This window comes from Leuciscus leuciscus (assembly GCF_965113295.1).
Source record: "Leuciscus leuciscus genome assembly, chromosome: 1".
NCBI classification, from domain to species: Eukaryota; Metazoa; Chordata; class Actinopteri; order Cypriniformes; family Leuciscidae; genus Leuciscus; species Leuciscus leuciscus.
In genome coordinates, this window is record NC_138725.1 from 51,927,702 (window position 1) to 51,948,652 (window position 20,951).

General features: G+C 36.7%; 1 protein-coding gene across 4 annotated transcripts; it reads right to left on the bottom strand.

The window, feature by feature from the left end:
• Positions 1–1,696: 1,696 nt before the first annotated feature.
• On the bottom strand, positions 1,697–19,733 carry hsd3b7 (hydroxy-delta-5-steroid dehydrogenase, 3 beta- and steroid delta-isomerase). 4 transcript variants are annotated; one of them, XM_082139098.1, is made up of 7 exons: positions 19,603–19,733; positions 13,781–14,008; positions 9,699–9,854; positions 8,183–8,291; positions 5,952–6,051; positions 3,474–3,636; positions 1,697–2,721 (listed from the first exon to the last, which is right to left on the bottom strand). In XM_082139098.1, exons 2-7 carry the CDS (start codon positions 13,938–13,940, stop codon positions 2,306–2,308), a joined length of 1,104 nt encoding a protein of 367 aa, XP_081995224.1. In that variant the 5' UTR covers positions 13,941–14,008; positions 19,603–19,733; the 3' UTR covers positions 1,697–2,305. The 4 variants fall into 4 exon arrangements, with proteins under 4 accessions (XP_081995224.1, XP_081995227.1, XP_081995226.1 ...); XM_082139101.1 differs by lacking the exon at positions 19,603–19,733 and adding an exon at positions 18,843–19,073; XM_082139100.1 differs by lacking the exon at positions 19,603–19,733 and adding an exon at positions 18,277–18,782.
• Between the last annotated feature and the right edge of the window lie 1,218 nt (positions 19,734–20,951).

Below are 20,951 nucleotides of genomic sequence, written 5' to 3' on the forward strand. Positions count from 1 at the left end.
CGTAGGCTACTTAGGGTAAGTATAGTAAGCAGGTTTAGCTGCTTGTGATTATGTATAATTTACAGTTATTACTGCAGTAAGTATGTAACAGGTAACAAAGACACCGTAAATAAAGTGTTATTGTTTTTTTATCCAATAAAAATAAATAATAATCAATTAATTAATACATAAATAATGAAAAGAGTATTAAAAAAGGTGAGCCGAAAATCATGTTATATCATTATACTAGTTACATTTCACAATGTATCAACCCTGAAAAAAAAATATTTTTGCATGCCATTATACAAAAGGCGTATGCCAAACGAAAGATAAAAACAGTTACAGATTATACAAAAGCATTACAAATGGTAAATCAAACTATAAGGCACTTATTCCTGGGCAAAATTATTATGTCATATGTATATCAAAAATAAGGGCAATTTAGAGGAAGAGGGGTCACTTATGAGAATAGATATTTAGATTATTAATAACACATTTATAATACATTTAATTTAATTGTAACATTACATTTATTTAAATTTATAATAATAGACGTTGACACAATGTTTCCTTTAAAAAAAAAGAAAAAGAAAATGTATATACACAGATTTATCACAATGAGTTATCATCATGCCAGGAAAATAGGTAAGTCATTCTAGAAATACAAATTCCTCGAAGAGGTCATGTCTCATGTTAACCACTAGATGTCACTGTTGTCCTACAGTTTGTACATGCAATGTGGCTAATCTTTATTGGTCTTACCACAATTCCCTCAGGGGTAAAACACAGACAATTAGCTGTTCATCAACATATTTTGTTCAGCTGTTAATCAATTATAAAAGAATAAATATTGTGACAGTCACTATGGAAGCTGTTACTAGGTACTCCCATAGTCTGCAACTCATTACAAGGGAATGCCCCTGAACTGAAGCCAGTTGGGAACACCCTCGTGTTTTTTTCTTCTCTTTCAATGTTTATAACCACACTGAAAGTTCATCCAAAAATAAAAATACTGTCATCGTTTACTTACCCTGGTGTTGTTACAAACCTGCATGACTTTATTTCATCTGTGGAAGAGCACACCCACACACACACTCACTCACACACACACACACACACACACACACTCGACACACTCAATCACTCACTCACTTTTTATACGGTAGCCTACAAACTGTATCTTCTATACCCCTTACACTAACCTTATCCCTATACCAACACATCACAGAAAACCGAATGATTTATAAGCTGTTTTCCTCATGGGGACCAAAAAAATGTCCCCACAAGGACAAGGAGTACATTATGCATTTCTTTCTTTCTTTTTTTTTTTCTTTAAAGTGCAAACAGATAGTCTACTTTCATGTCTATATGGGTGCCACATGCAAAATGATTGCTATGATACGTCTACAACAATAGATGCTGATGTGGAAAACCTGACCTTACGGTAAAATCATCTGGTGTTTCTTGTCCAGGCAGAGATGGAAAATCTGAGTTTCTGGAGAATGAGGGTGGTTATTGTGAGTCACTGTAATGATTCTTTAAGGAAGAGAGTCTGGGAGTCTTTCCTGCCGATGAGCTATATATAGGTAACATTAACAAGTGATTCAACTTCTTAATTATAGCAATTTTAAAATCATGAAGCAATTTTAAAAACATAATTAATTAAAATTAGTTATTCCAAATTCCTGCTTTGTAAAGACTGGACGGTATACAAATATTTATTTGACAGCCATAGTTTATTTTTCTCTTCAAAATTATACAGATACATAAGTATCCTAATGCTGACTAGAGAAACAATACAATGTATTTAAATCTAAATATTTTCCATATAATATTTTTCAATTAAATATATATTTTTATAAAGAACAAAGAAATGTATAAATATATAAGTTTATGTGGTGGATTGTATAACACGTTATATTTGATACATTAAATATATTCAGCTCAAAGACTTCAGCTATCAGATCAAAAGAATACATGTTTTTGCAGTGCCAGATTACAATCAAAACAGCTTCAGTTGTGCATTTTGCATGAAAGTGCTTGTAAAGTTTATCTCAGCTGTTAATAATAATGTAAATAATAGCATGACTTTTCATTCATCTAAACGTCTGACAGATCATCACAACTGTAATTATATGATTAAGAGGTGCATTTAATGATCAAATCTACTTAATGCAAAGCACATACTAAATACTGCAGTACAACATAAAAAAAAAAAATTGTGTGCAGTCCATCATTAGATTTGAGGTCATTAATCAAAATCATACTTTCATATTTGGCCACAGATGTGCTAATTAAACCTATCCTCATGATATTAAAGCAGCTGTTAGGTGTCCTTAGTGCTGGTTTCTAAAGGGAACGTGTTGACCCAGCTCTGTGTACGGGCCAGGCACTGCTCCCAGCTGTAGAGCGGTCGGTACTGAAAGTGACGAAACGCTTTGTCTGTGCAGACAGTGAAGGATGTGCGGGCCACAGCGAGTGTGTATCCATTGAGCAGTGGTGTGTAGTTGTAGAACGGCTTGAGGAGCCAGCGCATCAGGTCGTTCATCCACGCTATGAACCACAGCACCCACACCGGCACTTGCAACGGGCGAAAGTTGAAGGTCGACAGGAACTGCATGTTGAAGTCTTCGTAGCTCTTGTATGGAGAGTCATCGTAGCAGAAATAAAACTCCCCGCCCAGCCGATCGGGATGTTCCCGCAGAGCACGTGCTGCTAGCAGGTGCATCCAGGCCACATTACCTGCGTGCAAAAAAAACCACACCCGAGGTATTTAAGAGATTACACTGCGAATGAGTCTATCATTCCAAAACCATGACATAACTATATAAACAGCACAGATACATTCACATTCTATGTATGGACTGACATTTTTCCTACTCATTTAATAAAGTCAAGAGGTCTAGGGGGAACACAAAAAAGTTAGGAGAAAAATAGTCTAAAATAAATAAATAAATGTGTTATTATACAAAATAAAATAAAATTGAATTGTACTAAATTAGGTATTATTTCATTCTGCTTTCTAAAGACTGGACAAAAATCATGAGGATTATCACAATTAACTGATTCCACTGACAGCCATGGTTTGTTTTACTTATGGTTTATGCTTGAGGTTTTTCTAACTAAATGTAATCTAATGGCTACAAAAAGAGAATTGTTATCATTAATACTACTGAATATTTTCCAGGCGATATTTAAGACTTATTTATAAGTCTTATTTTTCACAGTATAAATGTGTCTTTACACACAAAAATAGCAGAGTTTTTAGGAAGGGGATCATCATAATTGTGAATCTGTGGCATCACAATGTTTGGACTATGACCTGTCCTGTGACAGACAGATTTGCTCAGATTCAGAAAAAAGGGAGTGTATAAAGTGACATCAAATCAATGAAGATTCTATTATTTGTTCTCAGTCCCCCTGTTGCCATAGTTACTGTGTTTATGGTAATTCAGAATCATCACACACAGAGAAGCAAGAGTCTGTTAGTTAACCTGCATAGACCCGTCCGTGCTCCGTTTCCCGTGGAACTCCCCTGATCACCCAACCACCTGTACGGACCCCGTTCTGGTAGAAGTCCTTCATGAGCTGGTGTTGTTCCCCATAGATACCTGTTGGCCGCAGACAGCATGTGTAAAGAATGTTCCCTCCCTTTACCTAATCATGGAGAGTGGGAGGAAGGAGAGAGAAAGAAATCAATAACTTTTTTGCAGCAGAAAAGCTGCAAAAAATGATCTTTCCTACACATCACCAGCAGGGTGGATTATTGTAATGGACTCCTCACTGGCCTTCCCAAAAAGACCATAAGACAGTTGCAGCTCATACAGAACGCTGCCGCTAGGATTCTGAGCAGAACCAGAAAATATGAACATATCACACCAGTCCTCAGGTCTTTACACTGGCTCCCAGTTAAATTTAGGATTGATTTTAAAGTACTATTACTGGTATATAAATCATTCAATGGCCTAGGACCTCAATACATTGCAGATATGCTCACTGAATATAAACCCAACAGATCACTCAGATCATTAGGATCATATCAGCTAGAAATACCAAGGGTTCACTCTAAACATGGTGAGTCTGCTTTTAGCTATTATGCCAGCCGCAGCTGGAAACACCTTCCAGAAGAGATCAGATGTGCTCCTACAGTGGTCACATTCAAATCCAGACTCAAAACACTTCTGTTTAGCTATGCATTTACTGAATGAGCACTGTGCCGCTGTTCGTCCGACTGTACTGTACTGTATTGTATTTCATTTTATTTTTCTAAACTGTTTTAATTATCCTTATTTCTTTTAATTATTTTAATTTCTCCTATGTCAGCAGGGCATTTAGCCCGAAACTGTAAATGCCCACTCAGAAGGTAAAAGAAAGTGATAATGTGAAAGTGACGTGTATTAATGTGGGTTTGAAAGTAGAACAGTGTTTAAATGACGATATTAAAGTTTTCGTCTGAGAAAGAATGTGAACGCAGTGCTAAAGAAAGTGAAAAGAACGTGTGAGTAAATGAGGGAGAAAAGAAAGTTAAAGGAAAGTTGATAGATGGAAGTCGAGAAAGAATGTGAACGCAGTGCTAAAGAAAGTGAAAAGAACGTGTGAGTAAATGAGGGAGAAAAGAAAGTTAAAGGAAAGTTGATAGATGGAAGTCGTAAGAAGATTGAAGGTTAAAAGAAGGAAAGATTTAAGTCTTAAGGGAATCCTTTGAAGGAAAGATCTATAATAATATTATTTTTATTTTTAAAAGTACTGTATTTTATTTAATTTTTCTAAACTGTTTTAATTATTCTTATTTCTTTTTATTATTTTATTTCTTCTATGTAAAGCACTTTGAATTGCCATTGTGTATGAAATGTGCTATATAAATAAACTTGCCTTGCCTTGCCTTGCCTACAAATGATCTTTCCATTACAAAACAAATCACTCAGATGCAGAAGACACACCAACAATGTTATGAAGATTTATAGTGCTTAGAAACGCCAGTAAATGCATGGCACGCTGAAACACCAAGAGCAAAGGCAACATACAGTGATTTAAGGATTTCAGCATGAGTGCTATATGTGATGTTTGCTTCCCTTGGGTTTGGGAGGGTGCAGCATTTTGCAAAGTTGGAAAATAGCAACTAGAATGTTATTGAGAAGTAAGAGTTTCAATTCCATCAAAATGTCAGTAGATTTTAATAAAGTTTTGGGTGATATTTGTACATCCCTCCTGTGAATATAACATATGTAAGTATAAGTAGAAAACTTACGTTAAAAAAAAATTTTTTTAAATGACAATTACTTGAATGAACTGCAAACGTGCAGTATATGCCTCAATACGGACATTATAACATTTAACAGTATAATATTTTGACATCATGAAAAATGAAAGGTTCCTTACAACAGACTCATGGAAGATATTATGTTTTCGAAGCCTTTGTGTTCAAAGGTTTTGACATTTTCTTAGAGGAAGCAAAAAAGGGACTTTATATCAGAGGAGAACATTCTAAAATTGGGATTACAGTGAATGGTTCTGGCTTTGTGAAGAGGAAATTTACCCAGAAGACAAAGTAATAATACAGTATTATTAAGATTAACAATCTTTAGAATGAAAATCGGACAAAAAAATTATAGATTATGTCATTTGTGTCTATAAGCATGTGCATTCAACTTTCTTAACAAAGTGACATCGCCAACTACGTCTGGCATGCATAATACAGCGTTATTAGTCGTTTTCACAGATCCGTGTGAACAGGGATCGTTTTGATAACGTTGTCATCTGTACAAAGAAAAAACATTTCCGTTTTTAGCACATCTTTGTCGTGTAAACATACTCTAACTTCCTACATGTTAATTAAAGATAGGAAAATGTATCAGTGCTTGTTTACTGTTTTTAATCACTGTGTTTGTAAATGGTGATTGTGACTTTTCTAAGTCATTAAAGCCAGGGTCATTTCTAAATCGGTGTGTGATTATTTTTGGATTGTGAAGTACCTTTGTGCCATTGGCTCCCAGCACCATTTTCTCAGCTGCAGCTTTGGTCTTTGGGTAGGGCATCTCATGGAATATATTATATGGAGTATCCTCATTCCCTCTGTGTCAAGGAAGAAGAACACAAAGAGTTAAAAGTCTGAGATTTTTTTTTAAATGTTAAGTAATAGGTAGCAGAGCTACACAGGCATTAAGTTGAAGCCTCAACTCAGTCTGAAACTAAAATGATGTGGCACAACCCAACCAATACTGTCAAACTATAAGACCAAACTCATCCCCATAATGCTCGCTCTCTTTGTACGCTCTCTCTAAATGAGTAGACACAGATGCATTCTTACAGCTTGCACAGATGGAATGTGTGTGCAAGCACAAAATGACGCTACATCCTGAGGATGGCTGAAACATCACTGTCTCTGTCATTGCACAGTGAGTGTTGCACATATAAAATTACATTTTTGGTCAAATGAAACACTTAAAGGTGCACTGTGTAATTTTTAGTGGCATCTAGTGGTGAGGTTGCAAATTGCAACCAACAGAAGTTAAGGTGGCCGACAGGAAGATGTCGTCGTCTGAGACAGCAGAGAGTAGCCAGTTAAGCAATGAGGTTTATTTACAAAGATAAATTAAGAAATTAGGTTTACTTAATTATTCAGTAAAACGATATGTTATTGCGAATATTATTGTTACTTGTTCATCATTGTGTCAGTTCGCTGACTTTAGTCATCTTCTTTGCACAAAGTACAGCATAGTGACGAAACGTTTGTCCATTTAGGGCTACCGTAGAAACATGTCGGCGCATTTCAATGTAAGGGGACCCGCGGCGTATGTAGATAGAAATGGCTCATTCTAAAAACATAACGGTTCATTAAGTAAGGTCTTTATAAACCACTGAAAACATAGTTATGTATATATGAAATAGCATTTCTGTCAACAGATCCTCCTAAATATTACACAATGCACCTTTAATAACAAACCCAAACCTAACTCAAACATTTGACCTAGGTATAACTTTGGGTTTGAGTTGGGGTTTGTAATTATTCACAATTATTTATAGAAATAGTTATTTATATAAACACAGATATTGCATCAACACAAATCGTTTGTGCAATGCTGCTTTCCAAAGAGATTATGAAGATAGTTTTTAATTTTCTTCTGTGAATAGTTGTCTACGGCAGCTCACATTTTCCAGCAAAAACATTCATTATTTTCATGACCTTAGAAAGGCATGCAACTAATGTTTAACAACGTTAGATATCAAAACAATGTTGAGGGAAGGAGGGAGAGAGAGAGGAGGGATAACATGTAATTGCTAAAATATAATCTTGTTGCTTTTAAATAATTTAATTGATGTGTGAATATGTGTATGTTTGAATGAAAATATCTCAAAACTGATGACCTGTATATATGTGTGTTAGTCACTCAGGAAAACATTCATGTTTCTAGCACATGACAGTAATGGAAAGACTTCAAGGTTTTCTCTGTGTGCTTTTTTATTTGAAGTTGGTGGTAAGACTTGAGTTAAAAACCTTTGTTGCACTTTAAAGTCATCCTAAATTTGTCATTTGGGTCTCTGATAAGACTGCATGACTCATTTTTCTTTGAGTTTGGTTGATTACTAGGCCAAACCACGATCCGATGGTTTTTTGTTTTTTTTACCTAAATAGTTTGTGTCTTTATTACTCTCAGCTCACATTCTAACATGTTTACAAACAGAGTTCATACGTTTCCTGCAAAATCAACACAGAACATGTGGGGAAAAACATAAGATTCCATCTGGGCTGACTAATTACAGAGCTGGCAATTGCTACTTTAGAATTCCTACCATTAGAACACAATATGAACACGATGCACAACACCACAAGTGTTTTGAGACATGCAAGCATCACTTGCTTCAGGTGACCAGTAGAAAAACCGCAGTGGCAGAGAAACAGACCTTTACTTTTGGAATGTTAAAAAAGTGTAAATAGCATTCCCAAACTGTGTCCATCACAACTGTGGCCTGTAATAATTCAGCTTGACAGATATTTCAAGATGGAATGTTGAAAACATTGTGTCATTCCAGAATGCATTCAACATGTACAAACCCTTCCTCCCCTTCAGTCTCCCAGACATTCTCTCCATTACACCCAAATCCTTTAAACTCTTTTTATTCCAGTGAATATTTTGAATCTGAATACACAACACTATGTAAAGTCTTCTTACATATAAAACGATATTTAAATTAATACACTTACCTGATGAATGTATCTCCTTTTACATTTGGACCAACCACCTCCATGGAGCTTGTATAGATCAAATTCTGAATACCGATTTCTACACAGGCATTTATTACATTCTCCGTCCCTGATGGAAAAAAGCACCCAAAAAGAAAAAGCATTAATTAACAACTTAAATTAATTTAATACATTAAAAACAACTAAGCGGTGAAGAAAAAAGGAACACTACTGCTGTACTAAAACAAATTAATGAGCTAAACTAAATCTGTTTGTGTTGCTTACACTGACATTAACCAGACTGGAAGCTGGAACTGATCCCTAAATTCCAAGTAATGCTTTCATGTACTTGGAAGCACCAGATAGTCTGAACAAGAAACCCATCAGCTATGTAAATGCTTTCTGAAGTATCAGGTGTTTAGTGATAAGTGGAAAAAATAAAGGTAAACAATTGTGCAGATGGCTTTTAAGTATCCAGCATCCTTCAATGGCATTTAAAGAGGAGACATCTGGGAAATTAATGTGGCATGAAGATGTGAGAGAAAAGGATCAAATGATATGGTAGGGCAGGATCCAAACCAATGGAACATTCCAGTACGACAGCACATTCATCATCTCTTGCTCTTGTTTTTATCTGTATCTTCTGGGTTTGTCTATATCAATGAGTGCTAAACTGACACAGGCCTAAACATATGTTAGGAACATTAAAACCAGTAAGGTCTACCACAAACAGTCAAAATTAAAAACACTGTATCTGATAATATAGACATGTTTTCACTCATGCAAATGGTGATGCTGATTGAATTCCAACATCAGACATGTTTATGTAATGTTTGTAAATGGAGAGTTTGATGTTTCTGATGAGCTTAATGAGATGTCACTAACTGCATACGCTCTATTTCTCATAAAGCCACATGATCTGTCCAGCCTAGCATGAGGGTTTATTGTAGAAGAGCTGTGGACTAGCTAAAAAGCACATGCCTATTATGCTCACTTCCTTTTTTAGAAAGAAAACGATGCAAATTCTCGCCCTGTGTGTGAGAGTAAACGATGCATTTCCGCACCAAACAGATCGTAAAGTTTTAAGGTTACTGGAAATGTCACCAAAGGAAAACTGTGGGAGAAACCAAAACCTACATAACACCCACTGACCAAAAAAAAAAAAAAAAAACACTACTGTTTTCAACATTGATAATAATACAAAAGTGTGATGATTTCTGAAGGATCATGTGACACTGAAGACTGGAAACTGAAAATTCAGATTTGACAAAAATATATTCCATTAAATATAAGTGTAATATTATTTCACAATATTATGCTTTTTAATATATGTTTGTTACAATAAATGCAGCCTTGTGATTGTGAGCATACATTTGACATTACCAACCCTAAACTTTTAAACAGCAGTCCATCTTCAAAGCTGGCAAAATTCAGTGTTCTCCTAAACCCGTTCAAAGTGCAAAACATTGGCATCACTTCTACAGTGAAGTCATTACTATCCATCTCCGTTTGTTCCTCAATCTTATTCTTCACTCACCTAGTACATTGACAGCATAGATGGCCTTTTCAGGGACTTTATACCACACATCAACCAAACTAGCTGCATGGATAACCAGGTCTGCTCCCTGAAAGGCATCACGCACGCTCGCATAATTTGTTATATCCCCCTGCACCACCACCACCTTCACATGTTCTGCGAATAAAAGAGAGAAGATACCTTGTTAAAAAGCAAAATGGATTGTTAGTGTTTTAATAAAAGGCATGAATGTCTATAAAAAAGGCATTTTATCTAGATTTTCTACAGCATTGCAGAAGAGAAACCTTCATCCACCCAAGCATACAGTAAGTTTGAGGACTACAGGGTGACTTCAGTGGTAAACCTTCAAAAATAACATTAGTGCACCGCCAACAGTCTATTACTGTCTGAGGAGCAGGCGACATCTCTTTCTGGTCTTGCATCAAGAGAAGAAATAAAGGAACGTTTGTCACCGGATTCAACAGATCCAGTGCATTTAGAAAGAAAACCGAGCAGACCCATGAAGAATGTAAACCGGCCAAAAAGAAAAGGAGGCAAGGAGGAAGCAGAAGCCGTCCCAGTAGTGTCGTTGTCAGGTAGCGGCTCCAACCGCCTCCTGCGCAGCTACTCCTGCCCTGAAATCCCGTCCCTAGTATCCAGTGACTGTCATTTACCCCGATCCCACACGCATGACAACAGCACTACCTCACCCAGCAGAACGCAAGAACTTATTTGACTAAGTACAATGTAACTACCTCACCTTAAAATTGTGTAACCACTTACTGTACCACTAGCAATACATTATATATAATTACATGCAAATAACCCTAAAAAAAACCTATTCCTAACCCTATAGTAAGTACATGTTGTTAATTAATATTACTCAGTACTTAAATGTATAATTACACTGTAACAAGGACACTTTAAAATAAAGTGTAACCAATATTTTTATACAATAAAAAGATTCCTATAGTACTAAATCTACTGACATTTCTGTTTTCCTCATACCAAACAAAGTGTGTACGTCAGTACGTGCTTTATGTATTCTAGTAAATGAGGGAGTGTGTGGGTGTGTTGGTGACAGCTGATGACAAGGTCACTTTGGTGCATCCTATTATCTCTAAGTATCCTATTATCTCTATTACCTTAGGAAGCTTCCTGATGTCATTTTTAGGATTGTGAGTTAAATTCTTGATTACAATGATGCAATTATTGAGTACAGGAAATAAACAATAAACTCTATCTATCCGGTGGGAGCAGCGCCCTCGTCCTTGTAAATACATACATTGTTCCCTTTCTCATTCGTAGCTATTTTTCTAACAAAGAACGGCCCTTCATCACTGTTCTGCAAAGAAATATTGTCTCTAGATCTGCTGTAGCATCTGAAATTTTCAATTGCTTTTACACTTCTGCATTTAACTACTCCAAAGAATGACAAAATCTTTAGCTACACAAGACAAACAATAATTTATGTGACTGGAACAACCTATAATTGCCTCTGTGCCATGCAAAGATGTTGAAATAAACATGTCTCTAGTGTCCTGTATAGGATTACAAATTTAAGAATATGTTTAAGATCTACTGATCCTACTTCCTTACATAACATCACATGAAAAGCTAAGGTGAACTACACTGTATTGGGCATTCAAGGTGAACATGATGGCATCCATTTACTGATTAGATTCAATATAGTTTCCATTGAAGGGGTTTTGTTAGTCTTTGATCTTCCTACTGAGAGTTGAACTATGTGTGTGAATGTTTACATAGTCTTAGTTCCTGTGACCATGTGTTGTTTATACAATTTGGGGGGTACCATTATCTCCAGTTGGGGGTTATTGCCTCTATTGTCTTTAGATGATTAGATTTAGTGGTCATGTCTAAGGCTGTGTGTAAGGTCAACACTTTTAAGGACTGTCAGCGCCTTTAAGGACTGCCCACTGAATGCCTATTCGGTTGTTAAGTCGTGACGTAACCACTCTCCGATAATACTCTTTCCGGGTCCAAAGTCCAGGTCCTCTCTACCTACCTACCGCTTTCGCTAGTGTTTTGGTTATTATTGAGTGTTTTTACAATGCCGCAGTGCTGTGTCCCGTGTCCCGAGCTAACTCACTTCAACCTCGTAAATCTTCTTTTTCATTGATGCCTGGACTCTACCCTTAATTATGCCACGTGAGTGATGAGCTACACTAACCACTCTGTTGGTGTTAAAGGAATTTAAACCCTTTTCGACCGCCAAGGGTGCCTCACTAAGAAGGACGTGATCGTAAATAAATGTACAGGTTCCACCATTGTTATTTCTGGACGAGAGGAGCGCTTGGACCCGGAAAAGGCTAAACGTCACGCGTGACGTCAGACTTAACAATCGGATAAGAGACCATGTAAAGTTCCCTTAGTCAGACTTGATGACTGCAGCTACGACTTGTGTTCTCAATAAAGAATCCTGCTGAAGAAAGAACCAAGTCTCCTGGTCTTCGATTCTGAGTTTCCTACAGTCCCTTGTATTAGGGTGATGTTGATTAATTGGGCTTTATGATAAAACATTATAAATAACATATATAAAGTCTGTCTATGAACAAAATCTTTGCAAGCAGTCACAAAGTTTATTTAAAATCAGTCACATAAAAAAAAAAAAAAAAAACTCCCTACTATTTCACAGTGCCAAGTAGGTCAATGTTCAGTTCTGATAACAAATGGTTATCTAACGTCTTTCTGTTGCCATTTAGACTTTGACCACATGTTAAACTGTTGTCAATTCCAAGCATCTTTGTGGAAGTAATGCAATCTTTCCCCCATAGCCCCTGGGATAAAAACTAGCAAAATATGTGAGGAGTAGAATACATTAAGGCAGGACAACGGACACTGTAATGAGATCTACTTGTTGAAAGAGCCAAGAAACTCTGGTTTATAGAAAACATTTGACATATAAATTAGAAGCAGCAAACTGAATTCAAAATCCAACATGCTTCGTGCATCTATTTCTCTGCAAAAGTACACTGTGCTTCAGCTAAGCAGAGCTACACACTTCTCCATTTTAACATGATCAGGTCAATACACTGAATAATATCCCCTTTGTACAGCAGGACATCAGACTCATGGGGCTGGGAAGGTGAGAAGAGGACACTGGATTGGATAGAAGTGACTGGTGTGGCCTGACCTCAACAACGTAACCAAGCCAATAATATACACAATGACATGAATGAACATTTCCATTTCCTCAGTCTTTTCAATGTTTTTTTTCCCATTATTGGAGTCATAAAAAACAACAGATGTTTCCCCTGGGCATTTTCGGAAACTACACCCTATACTGTGCTCATCACGAATGTCAAAAACAATCTATAAATTACTACATTTTTAAAACTATGATAATCTAAAGGAAGAATATACATAAATTCAATATTCAGAGTATTAGAATTAGAAATGTATTTATTTCCCAAAAATATTTCCACTTGTCCCCTTTCGATTTGTCGCTTAATTTCCAACACAAACAGAAATTTTGACATAAATGTTTTCAGAAGTTGTGTGTACTTGGTTACCAACAAAATATTTAATATTGATTTTTTTTTTCTTCATCATACATCACATTTCATCTTAAACTGACACTGTTGAAGCAATCGTGTCAGTTTAAGATGAAATGTGATGTATGATGAAGAAAATAAAGAACAATCAAGGTAAATATTTTGTGAATATAACATTTTTATTTAGCCTGTGTCATTCCCAATCAAGATTGCTTAGATTTTTTTCAACGTAAGAAATAATAAGTAGGCTAGCTTTAAATGCTCAGCAAGATGAGTCTGTCATATTAATCCAAAAATGTTTAAAATTGAATTCCCATTATCGAATATTATAAAACGCAATGCATAATTTGAGATGTGATAAACATGTTAATTACTTTAAAAACATGACAAAAATAGCGTGATGTATATAGCCTAGTTAACATCAAGCGTCTGAAAACTAAAACGAACGTATAGTGAACGTTACGATGAATAGGTGGGAGACACAACCATAAACGTATAGCCTATTCAACAAATTAGTAGGCTATGTATCAATATTTAAACCATTGTGGGAACTAATAAGCTCGCTAGTTTGTTACATGTGTTTCTTACCTGTACTGTGACTTTGTAGATTAGGGTAAACGGTTTTATCGAAAAGCCTGATCTCTTTGATATTTTCTTCCTTCTCCAACAAAACTCTCAACAGATGCTGCCCAAGAAAACCGCATCCTCCAGTTATCAAATAAGTTAACTTCGATTTCTCATTAGACATTATAACTCAGTTGAATCCTCTCCCGTTGTTGACTGAAGTGTTTACCGACGACAGTCGGGTGATTCACTCTGCAAACGAAACAAAAGGACGTCAAGTACAGCGTAACAACAAGCAATACCTGTAGGAAACAAATCGACGGAGGATACTAGCATTGAACGGACAAGTCATTTCTTAGTCTGAATGTTGTTACATGAATTCAGTCCTTCTAGAGTTGTGGTCTGTGAAAGTGCCCGCCCTTTGCGCCCAAAATTGGCAAAGACACTTCCCACAAAGAGCACGAATCTTGACTGTCAAAATGTAATTTTCCGAAAAATACTTTATTCACTCATTCCTTCAGAGTTCAGACTTTATAATTTAATTAATAATACAATAATTATGTAATCCCCGTGCAAATGTGAAATATTCAGAGAAAATGGTTCCATTTCACATTAGAAGAAATATGGGGAAAGACTTAAATGGTAATTCTTTGTATAGGACTAACTGAATGCAACTACCATGACCTTAATTGAGAGACAGTAAATATTGGTAGGCTACTTGGTATGCTACACCCAAACATTTATTTCACCCAAAAATGAAAATTCTGTCATTAATGACTCACCCTCATGTCGTTCTAAACCCGTAAGACTTTCGTTCATCTTCGGAACACAAATTAAAATCTTTTTGATGAGCTTTCTGTTCCTTTATAGACAGCTACGCAACTGACACTTTGACGCTTCAAAATGTTCATTAAGTAGTTGTAAAACTAATTGAGAATGAACATCATTGGTTCTTGCTGAAGCTCAAACGTGCTCCGTAACACAAGAATGAACCTCATTGCTTCTCGCACGTCAAGCAAATATGCTTGAGCTTCAGTTTACCAAAACTGATGTGTGGGTTGATGAGTGTTTAAATGTGAATAAAAGCGTAAATTATATCTGTTTATAATATAAAGCAAACATGTCTCTTCAGAAAATTTTGGACGAAACCGCTCAATTCATAGTTTTACAATCTCTTTATGAAATTTTTGAAGCGCCAAATTATCAGTTGCGTAGATGTCTATGGAGAGATAGAAATATCTCAGATTTCATCAAAAAGATATTCATTTGTGTTTAGAAGATGAACAAAAGTCTTACGGGTTTAGAACAACATGAGGGAGAGTAATTAATGAAAGAATTTTCATTTTTGGATGAAATGGAGAAGAAATGGAGATCGATACCCCACTGGAGCGAATTATTTTTTCCAATTTGACTTATTTAATTAGTCTTTTGTGCACGATCACTCATCCACTAACACTATGTAAAGGGGGTGGTGTGGCGCAATGGATAAGACACATGCCTTTGGTGTGAGAGACCCGGGTTTGAATCCACTGTGAGACACCAATGTGTCCCTGAGCAAGACACTTAACCCCTAGTTGCTCCAGAGGCGTGCGACCTCTGACATATATAGCAATTGTAAGTCGCTTTGGATAAAAGCGTCAGCTAAATGAATAAATGTAAATGTAAATGTAATCCTAACTTTTGTCTACTCTGCACAAATATCAAATCTTTCAAGCCCATATCAAGACATGAATTAAAAGTCATGCAACCTATTTGCTAAATCCCAAAGTGTGTGAGTAGTTAAAAATTAACAATGATCATAAATGTAATTACAAGCCCAATTTAATGTCAAGGACAGAGCCCATATCAAATACAATTTAACCTGTTAAAAGGCTTCTTTTTTGCATAATCTTCAACACTGCGTGGGAAAAAACTGTACATTAAGGGAAATTAAGCAAGAAAATTTGCGTAGCAAAACCGTTCAGCAGTTGGACTATATTACCAAACTGGTTACATCAGATCAACAGTTCTTAACTTGACTTAAGAACTGAAACATTATAAACAAAAGAAGCTTAAAGTGATAGTATCTGTCCTCATTTACTCACCCTCATGTTTTTCCAAACCTGTATGAGTTGAATTCAAAAGAAGATATTTTAAAGAATGTTGGTAACTAGACAGTTCACCCACTGAGTTTCATAGTATTTTTGTTTCCTAAAATATAAGTCAATTGGTGACACTAATTGTCTGGCTGCCAACATCCTTCAAAATGTCTTTCATTTGTGTTCAACAGAAGAAAGAAACTTATACGGGTTGGAACAACATGAGGGTGAGAAAATGATACTTCATAATAAATAATTTACCAGTTTCAGCTGACAGGTTCATAGTTCATACAGCACTGTAAGCAGAAAAAGGGACATTATATTGAAATAAACAAGGCATCAGTGGAATTTTATAGTTTGGGCAGTTTATTTTATTTTTTTAGCAAATGTTTTAACTCAGTAGTTTTACAAATTAACAAGAAATCATTAAAGTGTTCTTTTATATCTAAAGTTCACCAATGACCGGATGAACTGCAGTTATTTGTGCTTCTCTCTTTTATTTCTCAATATATTATATTAAATATTAAATAATTAAATGAGCTGAATATGGCTGTGTTACATTACTGAAATGTTGGCTGCATGTCATGTGGCTCAAGAATAACATTCCATAAATCCCTTCATGACTGACTGCAACGATGTAATGCATTTAAGATGGATTAATAATGAAATGTATTAACCCAATGACTTGAACACACTTCTTCTATGATGAACATGTTTTCAATTGTTGGAATAAAAGTAATTTGTATTCTATTAATAAAAATAAAAATATTAATATTTGAAAAAACCTTTGCCCATCAAATTAAGTCAGTGTGGTAATAATCAACATGCAAGAAGCAAAGATTAAAGAATTCTGAAGTGCTTCGAAACACACAGAGTTTTTTAATGTGGTGACGTCATTTCCACTGACACAGGGCGCCGGGCGGACAAATCGAGCAGCTCCTCCCCTTTTTTAAAATAGCCAATTACGTTTTGCTTATATCATAGTTCGGCCAGAGCTGTTGAACTCGGTATAGCCGCATTTGACAGCCACAGTGATCATTATCATGCTGAGGATGTATAGTTTGAAAAGTGTAGCTTCTGTAGATGTGTCGTTTTGAAATGTATGTTGGTGGATGCATGGCACCGGTGTTATCGCTTCCACTCGTCAGCGCTGTTTCTAATGCCGAGTCTGTCTACCTGTTTCTCCTCCAAATCTCCTCCATGTCGCTTTAATAAAGCATTCTGTGCAGTATTAAAGGTGCTCTAAGTGATGTTGGGTGACGTCACTTCATGTTGACGTTCGAAGTATTGTCAAACAAAACGGCTAGCTAGACCCTCCCTCCTCCTCATCCGCGCACTAACCCCTCAAATCCTGCTTGTCGGTTATTGGCTGGAACAGTTTGTTATGTTTTCGTGGTGCAGGTTGGCCCAGTTTGTTTTTGTTGCCATTTGTGGAGCCTGGGCTATCTACAGAGACCGTGTTTTTTTACAGTGTGTTCAGGGGAGAGGTAGCTTGCGGATAGTGAGGAGATGTTTGCTGTATGTGACAAAAAATGTTTTGGCCTAAAAAACGCGTGACATCGCTTAGAGCACCTTTAAAATGGGTCCGATACGTTTTGTGGTCTGCGCAGACTTGCGCATATGATCCTCTCTGTGCTATCGTGTCTCTGGACCAGAGCAGACTGTGTGAGCTGCGGCGGTTCGCGTGACAGAAACACGTAACCAGACTTCATTCGCCCCAATGGAAAGCATATTTACAATGTCTGAATCATTTCCTATCCCCTATATAGTGAGCTCTGCGCCATTCACCATATAAAATAGTAATACTGTGAACAAGTGACCGATTGCAGCCGCAGTTTCAGCATCTTCTTGGGGGCGGGACACTTTAGGTTTTTTTCATCAAAATCATTGATCCATATTGGTGGAAGTGAGAGACTGTACGTTTTGAATGCTTATATCTTCTAAATGCGAATTTTGTCATTTTTTTGGAGCATATTAGCCTATAGATAACCCCTAAGTCTAACATATTCATACTAAAAGCCACAAAAAAAAAAAAATTCTTTCATGGGGACTTTATAAGTTTACTTTTAGTGACTTTTTTTTTAGGTAAAAAGGAGGAACCCTAAAAAAATAAAAAATAAAAAATAAACCTCAAAATGTGATATTAATATTTGAAAACTTTTATGGAAAAAAGGAATAATGACAACCCTCACTTAACTATTCAAGATGAATGTATTTTAGTTATTTTTGCTCAGATACCACATTTTAAATCTAACATAGGCTAGAAGGAAATACACATATCCAGAAAATGTATAAAACCAACTCAAATACAAAATTGGAACATACCCTTTAACCTAGATTGTTAAAAGATTTACACTCATCAGATCTCCTTACATGACATTGACACGTATGATTTTATCAAAATTATTTATGATTTCTTTTTTCATTTTGTATCTTACGTACGCAATGCGGCTTGATAGCATCATGGTCCTCCAGATTCCAGACACTGGCTTAAATGAATCATTATCCGTGTAACGGAGGCCAGCTATAGTCGCTGTGTCGAGTAAACCTCACTCCTCTGATCTCAATAGAGCTCTAGCGACAGACGCTAGAGGTTGCAGTCTTTAGCCTCCTAGCGCCTGACTCTCACTCTCACGCCCGAGACCCGGGTTCGAGGCCTGCACAGAGGATCCAGGTGTAGGGGTTACATCCGCATTAGCGGTTTGTTTGCCACCGGTGACTCTGGAACTTCTCGCCGATAAACTGATAGGCTGATCTTCCGTTAGGCCTATCTAAAATTTCCGATCAGGTGCAGCGTTAACTATAGCAGCAACGTTTTTCAGGTGTGTTCCGCACCGTTGGCTCTAGTCGGACGCCGTCGGGGTGTCCGGACCGTCGGTGAGAGAGAGAACTCTGATTGGCTGTTCGGCTTAGTGAACGAGTCAGTGCACAAGAATAATAGCAAAACAACGAGCAAAGTCGTCAAAAAGGCACAGATAGAAGGCTGTTCTAATGTAACGTCATCTTACCTGAGTGTTCCTTGGCGAATATTTCAACATTAACATGAGCAGAGTGGAATAAAGAAAGTGTTTAGCAAGATTGATATTCAAAACGGTAAGCACGCACTGCTTAGTTTACGGTTTGTGTATCTACAGCCTGCCCTGCAGCGTCGGTTTCCCTTTCTGAATGACGAATATAGACGACTATATCTGCCGAAATAGACAGTATCCTTTACATGCAGGCGCAGAACACGCATGCTGACATCGGCTGTCAGTGTCAGCCCCCCCGACGCACGCGGCTTTCATCAGCAGTAGTTCTTTGGTGTGTCCCTACACTCTATTGTATAATGGTTACTGTTCTGAAATAAGACATTCTTTATGACGAATGCTGCCGACAAACGCGACCTCCGGAGGACGCAGCCTTCAAAAAGAGACGTCATCAGGATTAATGAATGATATGTCCTGTATTTTAACGCCAAAGCTGTACTCTACTCGAGGTCTGGAACACATATCCGCTCAGATTTCCTCTGCAGAATGAATGAGTATCGCCTACTGTGTTTCAGTTCAATGGTATTGTGTTTCTAATGAGAGTTTCCGCGAAGTCTTATTCAATCTCCTTTGTGTCCATGGCCCACAACAAAATGAGGTTATCGCAAAATCAGCTGACTGAAGCTGTCACTTGATGCTTCGTGTTCCTCAACATCTCTCTCATTATTTTACGAAGAACTTCGCAGGTGGTCTATACAAAAACACATAGGCCTACATTTATATCTTTGAATTTACCCCTTACCTCTGTAACTTCCATTATTTTCTTCAATGAATCCAGAGAGCTCAGCAATGATGTTTCTATTTCCTGTGCCATTTTTTGAGACGGAGGTGCATCTTCCTCTCTGCAAGCATCATGCTTCCGCCTCAGAGGAACATGGTAAAAGAGAGCAAGAGTGACAGAGATTATTGCTACTGCCTTAGTGGAACAAAATAACAAAACACATCAGTATTCAGAGTCCATTATTTACATTTGTAACAATAGCCCAAATCTACAATAATCTGAAGACAAAGTTTGGAAATGCCACTCAATCTTTGTCGAAATATCTGCTATTGCAGAAGAAAATATGATGTTCATCCAACTCAGTCCTGCTGGAATGCTGGCCATCTGCCATGATGCAGACTAAAAGCTTGTCAGTATTTCCAGAGCTTTGGGGAAAATCTATTATAATTCCAAATCCTAAAATTTACTGTCCTTAGGAAAACAATGACTATAATCCTGTGACATCTAAAGTCATGAAATCAATGGAAAAGGTTTTTATAGAAGAGCTGCGTAGGTGGAGCCATCCTTAGATAACTATCAGTTTCAAGAGTAATCAGGGTACTAATAATGCTATATTTCTACATTAATGCACCTTGTTTTGAAGCATCTGGAAAGTCTGATTGCCTATGCTAGGCTGTTTTTATTGATTTTAGTTCTGCGTTTAACATGACTCAACCACATAAGCACATACATTGCTGGAGAAATTAATTAATTTAAAGGTTAATCCTTTTTTTGATTCATTGGTATTCTTTTTTTAACAAACAGGAGACGAGTGAAATGTAATTCAGTGTTGTCTGCTGTTGCAGACAGGAGGTGTAAGTTCATAATTTTTGATCATTTTATGACATTTTCAGATGATACTGTAATTGTGAATCTGTTTTTGTGGGTTGATGTTGAAGCAGTTTTCTCAACCAAGACAAATGTATCCAATAGGGGACAATAAACAGTACCTTTAAAGTGAAACATGCCATTCTAATGCTGTTATTCTGATTCTCAGTGGGGTGATTTAATTGGATTGTAAAAAAAAGAAAAAAAAAAGTATTGTCAGCTGAAAGTAGCATCAACTATGATGTGGCAGGTTATTCTGCCAAGGCAATTATGTTACATAATACAAAGTTCAAACATTTTTTGATTCTTACAGGAGGGACTTTAAATATATTGCTAAAATGGACCTTAGAAATGCTACCAGTTTCATTTCTACGCAGTAGGAGCCCCCCCAGCAGTGCCCCTCTGCTCATTCGTCAATGTAACAAAGCTTGATAGGTCATATTTTATTAACTATATCATGTCTGACTACTCTAAAGGGGTGCAGTGATTCACACTCTGAAAAA